This window comes from Necator americanus, chromosome X (genome assembly GCF_031761385.1).
Source record: "Necator americanus strain Aroian chromosome X, whole genome shotgun sequence".
In the NCBI taxonomy this organism is placed as follows: domain Eukaryota; kingdom Metazoa; phylum Nematoda; class Chromadorea; order Rhabditida; family Ancylostomatidae; genus Necator; species Necator americanus.
In genome coordinates this window covers 30,163,342-30,177,616 of record NC_087376.1, presented here as the reverse complement: position 1 = coordinate 30,177,616, position 14,275 = coordinate 30,163,342, and the positions used below count along the sequence as shown (strand labels likewise).

Sequence of the window (14,275 nt, the reverse complement as noted above, 5' to 3'; positions counted from 1 at the left end):
GTCATTCGTTGTATTGCTTAGTTGCCATTGCCCTATATAACTGTACCATTTGCATATGTTGCAGCTTAGCCTGTCTTGGTTCTGTTGCCTCGATAATATCCAAAGGATCTCCACAAATACATAGTGCGGAAATAGTTATTATCACCATTCAATAGTATTTCTGCGTTATCACAACTACAATGCTCGAAATCCTCAGTCTTCAATTCGTAATTGTCAACTGTTTTGCATGTTAACTTTTGATTGTTACTTTGATTCTGAGGGGTTGTTTTTCGGCGAGTATAAATGTTGTAAATTAATTCCAGGAATGTTAAGTTGGGATGATTTCGATCCTATACCCTTACTTCTCACGCTTGAAAAATGACGGATGAAGGCGAAGTAAAGCCGATCGTTAAAGCTGCGAAGAAAGACACACGTGGATGATTCGCTGACTACCATGTGCACATTGTAAAGTGCAACGTGTCCACTGAATAGGATAGAAACTAAAAACCTAAAGATAGGACAGGAAATTGATGGTTTTTTGCAACGTGATATAGTAATGAAGTCGTTGTGTTTTGGGTGCAATTTCGCGTACGTGTGCAATGAGGGGAAGGAGGATCGAAGAACACACGCTTAGATTAGCTGTGCTGTTAGTGGCAGTTATGTCACTCCTGTTGTACTACGTTTTTTTTTATGAGTTGTGATGCCTCATGTTTGTTCTCTGATATCAGTCGTTTTGAATGGACATTCTTGTTTGGGGTTTTGATTGTACGACAGCTGACTTTGATTCGTAAGCCTGGTGGCTCGTAGACCGACCAAGTGTTCAGTCTCTCGCTTTTTCTCTTAGAGGTAACTAGCTCCCACAACGTTTCCTCCCCATTCCGCTTATGTTGAAAAAGTGTGTAATAATTCAAACCACGAGACGACCTTGTTTGTTCTTTTCCATGACATCATTGTTCGTTTCTAGTTTCGGAGCTGATCATGTGTACCAGGAACCTTGAACATGATAGCTTTTTTCAAGGTCACAGCAGATTAACATTTCACAGTTCCCAATTCACAAATTCGCTTCCACGGTCATTTGTGAGGAGGGTGTCAGCCAGTTTTTGTTTGCATCTAGCGACTATCGATTCGTTGGCGAGGGTAGCTTTCCGTTGATGACTCACCACACCTTTCGACAGCCCTTTCTTGGGAGTAATTTGAGTGTGTTGTTATCTACGTTCATATGATCTCTTCTGCCCGTTGTTTTCCATTTCTCGACCTGGCCTCGTGAACGCGATTCAGCGGCAGCAGACGTAGGAGGATGACGTCGTGGTGGGGGAGGGAGTTGCCACCATCAACGGTGGAGCCAGACAGACGGCTGCGTTTGCGTCGGTGTGTCCGACTGAAAGTGTGGTTCTCAGCTGTCTTTTCTGTGCATAGGGGCGTCTCCTAGCAATTCTCCGCCTCGCACTCTCGAACTCACCGCCTCCTGCTTTGTCAGCGTGGATTTGCCCCAGTACTCGCGTCTCAGCCACTGCAAGGCTCCCTTGATAAGTGCGATATCATCTGTGCACATGACTACCTGTTACTGAGCCCTCAAATATGTCAGAACCTGAAAAACGGGTCCACCATCAGGTTAATGCCTTCGAAGAAGAGGTAATGGTATGCTACCGTTTTCGTCTTCACTCTCATAATTGAGCATTGTGTTTGAGTACCTTACGTAAAATTGCGGACTTCGTGGGGGTCCAAAATGTGCGTCTGGTTATAGGGAGTGATAATGGTTATAGGTGGTGGTAAGTATAGTTTGGGGTGTATTTCGTTTCGTCCTCTATCCTCTTTATCCTGGATAATAAAATTGAAGTAGTAGTCGGAACAGAAATGCTGCGAATTCGGCTTAATTTTTACACATTTGCGGTACTGTGCGGGAACTTTAAGACATTCACGCAAATGATTAGGGGCAAAAGAGCGTCTTGTTAATCTGGTTGTAATATGGGGGTATCTAACATCAAAAACAAGTTAAGGTATTTAATTCTAAGGACATTTAGCTTTTTATGGAAGTTCTTGTGGTTTTTAAATCTAATAAACTGTGTTGATCTGGTCGAAATATCCTTGGAGAAGTTGGTTATTCTCCATAGGGTAGTAGTAGCCATTATTTTTGTGCCTAAAATTTCCCCCGAATCTTCTGTGGAGTGCATTTATATTTTTTAAAACAGAAGCCTTCCTTCTAGAATATAAGCAAAGACTGGGACTAAAGCAATGGGTTAGAACATTTTATCCAAGTTTGAAGCTTCTAGAAACTACTCTTGATGATAATTTATTTCTCTTCATTGAACGATTTTCTTCATGTATACAGGAGATGGATGGGCAGGGAGAAGGTGCTGGTCCCCTTCCCGACATCCCCGCCGCAAGCCTGAAACGAAACATCCGGAGGCTCGATTCTATTGTACCAACGGCCGGGAAAGAAGGAGCTGATATTCAGTTCAATCTCTACAAAGGTCGTGGAGTTGCTGTGTTCACATCTGGGGGTGACTCGCAAGGTAATACAGTGCTTTTTCTGATTGTGGCTTTGCTGGTTTTATTGTTTTTTTAAGGTATGAACAGCGCTGTACGATCCGTGGTCCGTATGGGTATTTACCTTGGCTGCAAAGTATACTTTATCAACGAAGGGTATCAGGGAATGGTAGATGGTGGTGACAACATTGTGGAGGCTAATTGGAATTCCGTATCCGACATTATTCAGAAAGTTTGTTATCTTTGAGTCACTCTGAATCACCTCCATTACTTGAAAGAACGGCCAGCGGTTATGTTTACTGTCAATTACAGGGAGGAACGATTATTGGCTCAGCACGCTGTTCGGATTTCCGCAAAAGAGAAGGACGATTAAAGGTGATTATCTGCAGTCGTCTCATATGTTAGTCACAAAACCTGCAGGAACGTGTAGATGAATGCACGGCAACTGACAGACACGAGCCTTCTCGTTTTACACATATCTTTCCCGTCATATTTTCTGGAAAAGATGTTGAGTAAGTTTGAGGCTGTCGTCATTTCTAAGGCGACTTGCGTTTGATGTAAGTCAAATCCAGCTGCACTTCTCGAAGTCGATCAAACAAATCTAGCGGAGGCGAGAACGTGCCATAGCACAGCAGCAGCTGTGCGCCAGTTCATCCCATCCGACTTTTTTGCCCCTCTTCGTCGTCACTGCAGTCTTCATTGATTCGCGCATTTGAATGCCATGCGCTTTCCATGTTGCTCAGCAATTTTTGACATTAGTGGCGTCAAGGCCGGGTGGGTCGTTTCGTTATGAAACCAGTTTGTAATCAATTCGTAGGAACATGAAGGTTAAGGTCATGAGCAAAGAAAAGTGAGGACAATGGTTGGGCGCGGCAGGAGCAGAGAATTTTTGTGGGTCAATATATTTTTATCCTGGTTATTCTGGTCCGGGCTATTTTTGAGTGAGATAAGGGATGTTTTTTGGGTTGTATGTAGAACACAAAGTACACGAAGAATGATGCTTTGAACACCACGTGCGAAGTGGCGAATGGTCTGCTTTCACGACTCTGTCTTCTACTAATAAGAATCTCTGAAGATGCTAGAGTCATTAGCAGATAGAACAAGATTTGAAAGAATTCGGACCTAACTAACAGGACGAAGTGCAGAAAATATAGAAAATTGTAGCGCTTTATCATAAATAGTGTAGGGATTATGGTTAGTGTGAAGCTTAGGTGCTATAGGGTCGAGCAGGACCCTCCTCAGGTGAAGGGGGTTTAGCTCATGAGGTGCAGCTCAAGTGATGGGGGTCCTTTCGCCAGGCGTCCAAAAGTGAAAGGGGTAATTTCGCCAACCGTTCAAAAGTGAAGGGGTCAGAGCACCGGCTACGACCATCGCATCTTTGGTGTGAAGTACTATGTAATGTAATGTAATGCACATTTTTGGATCCATTGTCGCTGCACAGCTAATTTGAGTAGTTTGTAGAGGACTTGTGGTTTTTTGTAAGCAGGGAGTGCGAAAAATGAAATGAGGTTTAGGAGGATTGTTAATTGTTAGGAATACAGCTCATCTTTATATTCGAGCGAATAGAAAAAAAAACTAATTGCTTCGTGTAGTTTTCATGTAGTCACCATTAATCGATTGGATCAATGTGAGCTGGCGTCGGACTGCGTGATGCAATCCAACGAAGCAACGGTAACGAAGTGGGCGTGGCTTTGCGAAAGCTGTACCGCAAACTGAGGAGTTGTCGGAAGCTGCGCAGCAAATTTGGTGACAGTTTATTTTGGCTGGTACGAAGAAAATGTAGCAAATGGAGTCGTACTGTATTGTTAAAACGATCTAGTGCGTATATTAGAAAAATATGTAGTTTCTCGCCGATGCGTAAACGGTATTGTGACCTACGGAACTCAAGTTCTGGCGCGAATGCGTCTTTCTGGGTTTTTTTTTGTGTCCGTTGACTCTGGTCTTTCAGCGCTCATGTTCGCAAAATTGAGTACTTCATGTGCTAATTGGAAGAGTACCACACTCTGACTTTTTGTGTCGTTGCACTGCTGAATTGTTGAAGATGTTCATTAAACGTATAGTTGGGTCAAAACGACATGAAGCACGGACCGTTGCGCATGCAGCCGCACTCGGAAGCGGTGCGGTGGAGACAACGGTTGGAATCGAGGTGGGACCATGGCGAACTGCAGAGGTGTGTGGCAGTAGCGTGGAACCTTACACGATCCCAACCGCTACGCTCCACCGCTACGCTCCACCGCTCCGCTTTGAGCACAGCCGCTTGCGCAAATGTCCGTGCTTCATGTCGTTTTGACCCGAGTATAATTTCTTGGTTTTATTTGATGACCGGATCTCAAAAACATTTCGACCAGCAATCGTTCTTTTTTTCAGGCTGCATATAACCTTATCGAGAAAGGTATAACTAATTTGGTCTGCATCGGTGGTGATGGTTCCCTTACTGGTGCGAACCAATTCCGAAAGGATTGGCCTGGGCTCATCAAGGAGTTGGTGGAAACCAAGAAGGTTATTGAACGAGTGCATGGTTCATTCTTTTGTGTAGAAAGGTGGAAATTAATCTTCAGATTACCCCAGAAACCGCTGCTAATCATCCTAACATCCAAATTGTCGGCCTCGTTGGATCCATAGACAATGATTTTTGTGGTGAGCGATTAATTCCGTGTTTATGTTGCTATGTTTTTCGTTTGTTCGAAGCCACAGTATTCCGTTTTGAAGTCCTATGACTCATGATCCCCTACTTTTCCTTTCAAGGAACTGACATGACTATTGGAACGGACAGCGCCTTACAGCGTATTATTGAGTCAATCGACGCTGTAGTGGCCACTGCTCAAAGTCACCAGCGTTCGTTTGTCGTTGAGGTAGACCAGATGATCTGCGGCTATATTAGTATGAATACCTATACCAACGTCGAAATCTTTTATTCAGGTCATGGGTCGCCACTGCGGTTACCTGGCCCTGGTCGCTGGTCTAGCCTCTGAGGCTGATTTCTGTTTTATCCCAGAGTGGCCTCCTCCAGTCAACTGGCGTGAGATTCTCTGCAAAAAACTGCAGGAGGTGCTTGTTGCCAACAGTTTAAGTAGTTTTTGTGTGCGGTATTGCTCTGATATTAGTGAGGTCGTGTTTTGCTCTGTTACAATGCAGTTGTTCAGATGCGTGCTGAGGGTCAACGTCTGAACATTATCATTGTTGCCGAAGGAGCAATCGATCGTGATGGTACCCCAATTTCAGCTGAACTCGTTAAAGACGTCGTGGCAAAAACGTTGAATTACGATACCAGGGTTCGTAAATTGTATAGCGTTCAATGAGACCTAAGAAATCCGATGAGTTGTGTTAGTGATTGCACTGATGTGGCTTTCATATCCATCGTCAAGATACTTGACGCACAAACTGTTGGGGTATTGGAGTTTCGATAAGTTGTTGAATTGTCTGGTTTTTTTTTAATCAATAGAGCTAACTTGAGTGATTTCTACTTCCGCACATTTCTCCGTTTTCAATTTTGCACGCTTCATTATCTTTTGTCCTTCCATTTTTAATTGTTTGAAAATATTTTTGTTCTGTCTATCGGTTCTGGAAATCGATGGACTTTGATTGACCTATACTAGAAAAGATTTATGCGAACGGTTCTTTGTTCTTTTAAATCCTAAATTTTTAATTCCCATAAAATTATTGAGAAATAAAGGATAAGTAGTAACATTTGACCAAGTGTGGAAAATCCAAGCATTCAAAGACCTCAAAAGTGTGTGATACACACACAATTTTGAGGTTTTCGAGTGCTTGAATTTTTCACAGTTGGTCATGAGCTGATTTGGAGCTATTTTAGGTCACTGTATTAGGCCATGTCCAACGTGGTGGTGCTCCGTCTGCGTTTGATCGCCTTCTTGGGTGCAGAATGGGTGCCGAAGCCGTGCTAGCGCTCATGGAAATGAACGAGGTTTGATCTTTATCCGTTTCGTTCTGCTTTTGCAATGTTAGAAGTCCCCCACCTCTCAGTTTTCCTTGAATTGGTGATTGCTCTTTTTTGCAGGAGTCTGAACCTTGCGTCATTTCCATTGATGGCAATCAAATGGTGCGTGTGCCCCTGATGCAGTGTGTAGAACGAACTCAAGCGGTCAGTAACTGTTCCTACTATATCTCCCCCAATTGATTTGCTTGCTTTTTCGAAATACCAAGATGTATGGCACGGACAGCGATGGCCCTCAATTTGCCTGGTGTGCAGAAAAAATAGTTTCAAATTTTGCCTCTTACGTCATTCTTTTTGCATACTTATCAATGTTCACAATCCCGCCCATCTCCTCTTCTATGCCATTTAATTTTCAAAGCATTTCTGTTATTTCCACATTAGTTTTTCTCTTGTGTGTTTCAGTGGATAGGAGAAAAAAGGAAGCAAAATTAGATATCGGTGCACAGTAGGTGAAAATTCTACTGCAATCACAAAGAATTCCAGCACTAGTGAACTAATTCTATACCAAATGCTGACTGTGTTTAAGGTGCAAAAGGCAATGAATGCCAAAGATTGGGAATTGGCAGTTAAGCTGCGAGGACGCAGCTTTCAGCGGAACCTCGAAACATATAAGTTGCTGACAAAACTGCGCACCGTCGAAAAGGATAATCTTTCTGGTGGACAGAACTTCAATGTAGCCGTTATGAACGTTGGAGCTCCTGCTGGAGGTAGAATTGATCATTTAGATGCTTTTGAATTTTCTAACTGAGACACTTTTTTTTGCGAAGAAGGTAAAGGCAAAGTCAACGTTGAATTTGTATTTGTTTATTTTTGTGTGGCTTTCTTGTCTTTGAATGCTTGCAAGGGTGATAGGTTGTTTTTAAAAGTTGGTATGAAACAATTTTATCGCTATGTTCTATGGCTACTTTCAGGTATGAATGCTGCTGTTCGCTCATTTGTGCGTATGGCTTTGTACCATCACTGCACAGTTTTTGGTGTTGAGGATTCATTTGAGGGCCTTGCCAATGGAGCTTTCAAGGTTACTAGTTGTTTTGATGATTAACAACTTCGTTCCGGTGTTTGCTGCTTTTCACAGGTGAACTCTGTTGTTTCCAGAAGTTCCAATGGGGAGATGTGACCAACTGGGTAATGCATGGTGGCTCATTCTTAGGAACACAGAAGCAACTGCCTAACGAGAAGAACGTTCCATTAATTGCTGAACAGCTTAGAAAGCATAATATTCAAGCTCTTCTGCTTGTTGGAGGATTCGAGGTATTTTTTCTCATGCCGACATACAAACTTTTGCACGTTGACACCTTTGCAGAAAAAGGTTGTACTTTCAAGTTTGATTATTTGCTGTAGAAGACAGATTTTGTTGACTCTGTCGCTTGACGTCGATTCTGTGAGGGACAGATAACATTCATTACTTTGCTTCGTAATACGAGAGAGGAGGTTTTTATCCTTTATTTTTCTGCCAGTGCTCAATACAATGCGGGATTTCCTGATGGCAGTAACCATTAACTATCCGCGCATTCTGGAGTAAACATACTTCGAGACTTCATCGTTATCGTCGTCCTTGACAGTCATGCGCCACTGATTTGCCTCTGACGGCTAGAACAATTACTGTTTCTTGATAACATTAAAATAAGTTTATACGAAGATAATTCTTACTCCAGATAAAAAGATCAATACCAATTTTGGCTACAGCTCAGGAAAATCAATTAAAAATTCTTACTCCGTTTGCTGTGAAGAAAGGCAAAGCAGCGGTACAGATAAAGCAGATAATCATGATTACCATCAAAACATGTACCGATGGCATTTCTGCAAAATTTACAAGTAAATGAATGGCTGAAATGATTGTTGTGCTGATAACGAGTAGCGAATGGGAAGTTCACGACAAAGCAAGTGAAAATGAAGTGAACGAATTGCTAGATTTTGGTTATGTTCTCCTTTTATATCCAGCCGTCATTCGCAGAAGTGTTGTGGATCTGAAAGCTTTCAAATTTGCTAACTGCTACATTTCTCTGTAGATGTGAGTGCTTTATTCAGAAGGGAAACTGAAAAATACAACTTTAAAAAAGACTCCACACTTGAGTTGGCTGTTCTTTTATTCAGAGATGTTGTTTAAAAGTTAGTTTGAAATCCGTGGACGGCATTTCTAAGTAATTTGACCACAAACCGGGGTGACTTGCTTATTGTGCTTGATACCATTTTCAGTTCTGAGGAGTTGTACTTTCAGAACTGGTATGAAGGTAGAAATGGTATGAAGACTACGTTTTATGCCACGTTGACATTTTACTTGAAATTAGGCTGAACGACTCAGTCATCAACAAATGTCGTTAAGCGCATCACCCCACGAATCTGGAGTGGTACAGGTTTCAGATGGGTTATGTCTATGCGGGGTCGTAGATTGTGGGGAAGAGGTTGATTACGTCCATTTCTTCCTAATTGCCGTAAAAAATGGCCCGGAAGATGCGGCGCATGCACAATGCTGGCGCGCTCCAATCGAACTCGTAGAAAATAGCGGCTTCGAGCGTAGGACGCTCGAAGCCGTATCTTCCGTGCCGTTTTCTACAGCGATTAGGAATAAATGAGCGGGATCCCACCCGTTTCTGCATTCTACGATCCCGTATAGTATTTGATAATCGGAAATCCATATCACGTCAGATTCGTGGGGTGGTGCCTTTAAGCTATGTTGTACGTAGAAATTTTATTAAGTTACTTTAGAATGTAGCTTAGACGATATATTTAGTGGTTGACATGAATCTAACCTGTGCATTTGAGAAATTTATAACCATAAAAGTGCTTACTGCTTTGATTTGTATCGTATACCGAAGCACTTTGTCAGCGTAGCGTTTGCTCATGCCACATTCACGGTGCTGTTCATACTGAACTCTTCGTCAGCTTTTAATTCATTATAGCTGCGTCTAAACTGCTGTGATCGTCGTTTTTGCGAGTAGTAGGATTACTCTGTTTTCAGGCTTATCACTCAACCCTTATTTTGTCAAAGAACCGTGACAAATACCCTGAATTCTGTATACCCATGTGTGTAATCCCATGCACAATCAGTAACAATGTTCCAGGTAGGTGTTTTTTCTTGCTTTTATCTTACAATTTTTTTGTTTGTTGTAGGAACTTCCATATCCCTGGGTTCGGATACTGCTATCAATGAAATTTGCACTATGATCGACAAGATTAAGCAGTCCGCCACAGGAACAAAGAGAAGGTTCATTTCTAGCGCTTTATAATCAGAAGTCTTCTTAGTCAGTGTTCGTGCACATGCATGAAACTGAGAAGAGGAGTGTGATGCCGAATGCCGGAGTGTTATGGGTGGAGCAGAGGAAGACCTACGGCCACGTTTTTTTTTGTACAGATGCTGTGCAAGTAGATTGAATAGGAAGTTGTATATTTTCAGGGTATTCATTATTGAAACCATGGGTGGATATTGTGGTTACTTAGCCACACTATCTGCATTGGCCTCTGGTGCTGATAACGCTTACATTTTTGAGGAGAAGTTTACCGTTGAGGACATTATTGAAGACGTGGAGGTAAGAGTTCTTGAAGAATATTATTCTTGATTATATCTCTTACCTCTTCAAGAATAAGTGTATTTTTGAAGAGGTAAGAGTTCTTCAAGAATACCTTGAACATTGAGTTTCATGTAAAATTGAAAAACGTGAAGTTTTTGTTGCAGAAATAGGGTGTACAAATTCAGGTTATCGCCGCCAAAATGGCTCAAGGAGTTCAGCGATACCTCATCGTTAGAAATGAGTACGCTAACAAGAACTTCACAACAGAATTTGTAAAGCAGCTTTTCGCCGAAGAAGGGAAAGGAGAGGTAAAACTCACTGTTTACTCCTGGTTATTTTCAAATAGTTGAGATATTGACCTCATCATAACTACTGCGTACTCATCTTTTGGAAACTGGCAGTTTGACGTGGAAAAACGAAAATTTCGGAGGTTTTTTCTGGATGATTTCTGCTTTTTTTCCACCTCCTACGTACTCACCAATTTTATGCTTGAAAAAATTGAAAAATGGACTCTTAAAGCACCACACCACGAATCTGGGATGGTGCTGGTTTCAGGTGGGTTATGTCCATACGGGGTTGTAGATTATGGGTAGTAGGGTGATTCCGTCCATTTCTTCCTAATTGCCGCAAAGAAGAATACGGAAGATACGGCTTCGAGCGTTTCGGGGCGCTGTTTTCTACGAGTTCGATTGGTGCGCGCCAGCGTTGTGCACGCCGTGCATCTTCAGAGCCGTTTTTTTATCGGCAATTAGGAAGAAATGGACAGAATCACCAACCTCCCCATAATTTACGACCTCGTATACGCATAACTAACCCGAAACCCGCACCACCCCAGATTCATGTGGTGATGCCTTTAATGTTGAGCCTGTATTGTACAGGTCAGCACAACCGAATTGATTTTTTCGCACAGAAAAAGCACTGCTGTATGCGAAAGTAGTACAGGCACGACCCTCCGAAAGTTGACCGATGCTATTCTTCGCTAACTGTTAACCATTTCTTCGCTTTGGCAGATGTTTTTTGAGTACATTTTGTTGTTAGGAAAATTTAGATCCTTTACTTCTGTAATGCTACTTGCCTGGTGCATTTCCAGGCGCGGATGAAATTGGCCCCTTTTTTGCCAATTAGATTGCACCTGTAACCCATCTGTCAACCATTAACTACCTGTGGATCTGTTTTCCTGATTTTCGTGCTTCTATCAAAGCTAACTGGACAGCATTTATTCACTCTAGTAGTCTTTTCCTGACACACAACATTTTGCAGTTCTCAACGCGTATAAATATCCTTGGTCATGCACAACAAGGTGGCAGCCCGACACCGTTCGATCGTAACATGGGGACGAAGTTGGCTGCAAGAGCACTCGAATACATCATTACACAAATAAAGGTATTATGAACGTGATACTCTTATGTAACACTCAAAACGATCGTATGTTTAGGACTCCATGGTGAACGGCGTTGTTATGACTAAGTCCCCAGAAACGGCAACATTACTTGGCCTGACAGGAAGACGCGTCGTAAGTCACAGAATCATTCTACCTGTGTTCTTTCACTACTGATGTTGCACTGCACTTCTGCAAGTTATTTACATATAGAGTGTTCGTTTTTCTTTCTCCAGGTTTTCACTCCTGTTGAAGAACTAGCTTCTGAAACCGATTTCGATAAACGTTTACCGTGCGATCAATGGTGGCTTAAATTGAGACCACTGCTGCGTATCTTGGCCAAGCACACTTCCATCTACCACACTGAAGCCATGGAAGAGACGGAAGACTTTGATTAGGTTTGCATTACTAAGGTGTAGTTCTGTAGAAGTACTAGTCTCTAGTCGATGTGATGTATACTGAGTTTCCTTCAATGTTTTGTCAGGTTACATTAAAGTTATGATTTCTACTCCTGTCCATTTTTTTGGCTTCTGCCCTGCTGCGAATGTCCAACTTTGTATTTCCAATCTTCTTCAGTCCCTTCTTACAAATAGAAGTGACACTCTGTGTTCTATACATCAACGTTGGTGCAGTTGTCCAACTTCTGATTACCTGAGCGGTACACCTTTCTCTACGTAAGACTAAGGAACTTCCTAATTACTGACTTCATGCTATGCTACGAATGTCTAACGTTGAGAATACGGAACTCATCAATACCTTCCATCTGAGACTAGAAGTTGTACTCTTAGTTTCAACTATAAGCCTTACTTCGTGTGTCCTGTTGTGTTAATGTAGTGACAGCTGTAACTAGTTTGGTAATGTAATAACTTGGTTTTTAATAATAAAATTTTGTTCTATACTATAGTTTCCTGTTGGATTCGAATTAGTGTGGGAATGTGGTGCCTTTGTTCAATTCACCCCTTTTACATCTCAATTTATCGCACTACAAACCCTCTGCCGCAAATTTGAAGAAAAGCACAACTTAATAACAGGCGCAGCATGAAAGTTCTGTAGTAAACATGCCTACTTATGAACTTTAGGGAGTTAAGAAAAGCTTAGCACGTGTTTGATGCAATCACGAATTCATTCATCGTTTGCATGCTTTTGCAGCAGAAGTCAGACGAACTCTGCTTCAACTACACTTTCATAGAAAGTCACATAGTTGTGCCAAAATCGCCTGATTCATTTTAGAATATGGGGTAAAAGTTTCTGTTCGAGGTCCCATGCAGGTCGCATTACTCAATTAATTGTTGCGGTATCACTGCGGGGCAGGTAGTGTTTGACTTCCACCCTGAGGACGGAGTTTAGCGAGGGCCCCATATCGCAGACGTCGATGGTAAATCGGTCAGGTGTGCAGCAAAAAGCAGAGTCGCGGATTTTCAATCGAATTGTAACTCTCTAATCTTATCTGTTAGTTGATATAATTCGATGCATGCTTTGAACTAGGTCTTTCTACTAGGAGTAGGTTTGAAATTGCAGTGCTGTGAACAGGAATCCACCACTTCTTAACAGTATTTAATTTCAATCTTTCAAAACGACAAAATGATTAACATCAAGGTCAACGATCGCACTTTCGACAGTGGACGTATTCGATCAAGATATCGGTTACCTATCAAAAAATGTGTTAGTGATCATAAGATGAGTAGCGACACTCGTGGGTCTCTGTGGGAGAATATAGAGTTCGGAGTGTAATTCTCCAATCTTACTTGTTACTCGTTATATTTCGATGCAAGATTTTGACTAGATCTCTTTACCAAGAATAGGTATGAAGTTGCAGTGCTGTGAACGGGAATCAACCATTTCTCGACAGTATTTCGATAGGTACTTCAACCTACGATATTGATTGCAGATTATTAACGGCAAGGTCAACGATCGCACTTTTGACAGTGGACGTATGCGTATGACACTCACTGTCTTGTGTAGCTTGGTATAGCACTTCGAGCATTTCAAAGCAGCATATCACAAAACTTACTATATTCAGAACTTTGTGGGCAAATATGAGTTATGAATTTGGAGTGTAATTCACGAGTATGATGGTGGCCCTCAATTCTCAGGTACACAAAAAGACTGTGTCGATACCTATTCCATGAAGGCTAACAAATTTCTTCATCGCTGTTCAATTTCTTCATCGCATGTCCACTGTCAAAAGTGCGGTCGTTGACCTTGCCGTTAATAATCTGCGATCAATATCGTAGGTTGAAGTACCTATTGAAATGCTGTCGAGAAGTGGTGGATTCTCGTTCACAGTACTGCAACTTTATACCTACTCTTGTTAAAGAGATCTAGTCAAAATCTTGCATCCAAATATATCGATTAACTAGTAAGAACGATAGGTAGGAGAACCATACTCCGAACTCTACATTCTCGTACAGAGACCCGCCATTTTCGTGATGTACTGCCTTTGAAGTTGAAAAGAACTGGCGAACTCGTAACCATATCCAGACATTGTTCATTCCATTGTGATATTGTAGCTAAATTTTTGATATTCATAATCACGTGCTCAAAGTGTTTCCAATATACCATTGGGAAGCTCTAGCCTCGCACGATTTGCAGCCCAAACTTCCCTTTTCTAAGCAGTGGTGTTCCATATAGCCCTAGGAGTTTCTTTTAGAGTAATTCAATTGAATTACGAATATTTCATCCATAGGTGGTTGATAATTCCCCATGCTAGCAAAGAACTGCTGCCTAAGAACTTGTCCATCTAATTTTTTGAATAACTAACTTCTTCCTGCTTCTGCATTTAACACTGAAGCCTATTCATACACTTTACCAGCTACCCTTAAATTAAGCCTTGAAACGAAGTCACACGTAAATACATGTTTCCCTACACGACACATACTATGCACCCTAAACAGACACCTCAGTTGTCATTGGTTTTACATTTGGTGGGATACTACTGCACTGCAAAGCAAAGCAGTGCAACCCTTC

At 41.8% G+C, this 14,275-nt stretch overlaps 1 protein-coding gene across 1 annotated transcript; it reads left to right on the top strand.

Annotated features, from left to right (window-relative positions):
* Window positions 1-1,557: 1,557 nt before the first annotated feature.
* Window positions 1,558-11,706, top strand: RB195_025935 (uncharacterized protein; the record flags this gene model as incomplete). Its single annotated transcript, XM_064214272.1, has 21 exons — window positions 1,558-1,611; window positions 2,309-2,492; window positions 2,547-2,698; window positions 2,779-2,841; window positions 4,834-4,965; window positions 5,025-5,103; window positions 5,212-5,318; window positions 5,386-5,514; window positions 5,610-5,738; window positions 6,281-6,391; window positions 6,485-6,568; window positions 6,948-7,128; window positions 7,333-7,439; window positions 7,517-7,672; window positions 9,381-9,483; window positions 9,533-9,626; window positions 9,816-9,948; window positions 10,116-10,238; window positions 11,191-11,313; window positions 11,366-11,443; window positions 11,545-11,706. The coding sequence occupies 21 exons, from the start codon at window positions 1,558-1,560 to the stop codon at window positions 11,704-11,706; spliced, it is 2,484 nt and encodes an 827-aa protein (XP_064070153.1).
* Window positions 11,707-14,275: the final 2,569 nt, after the last annotated feature.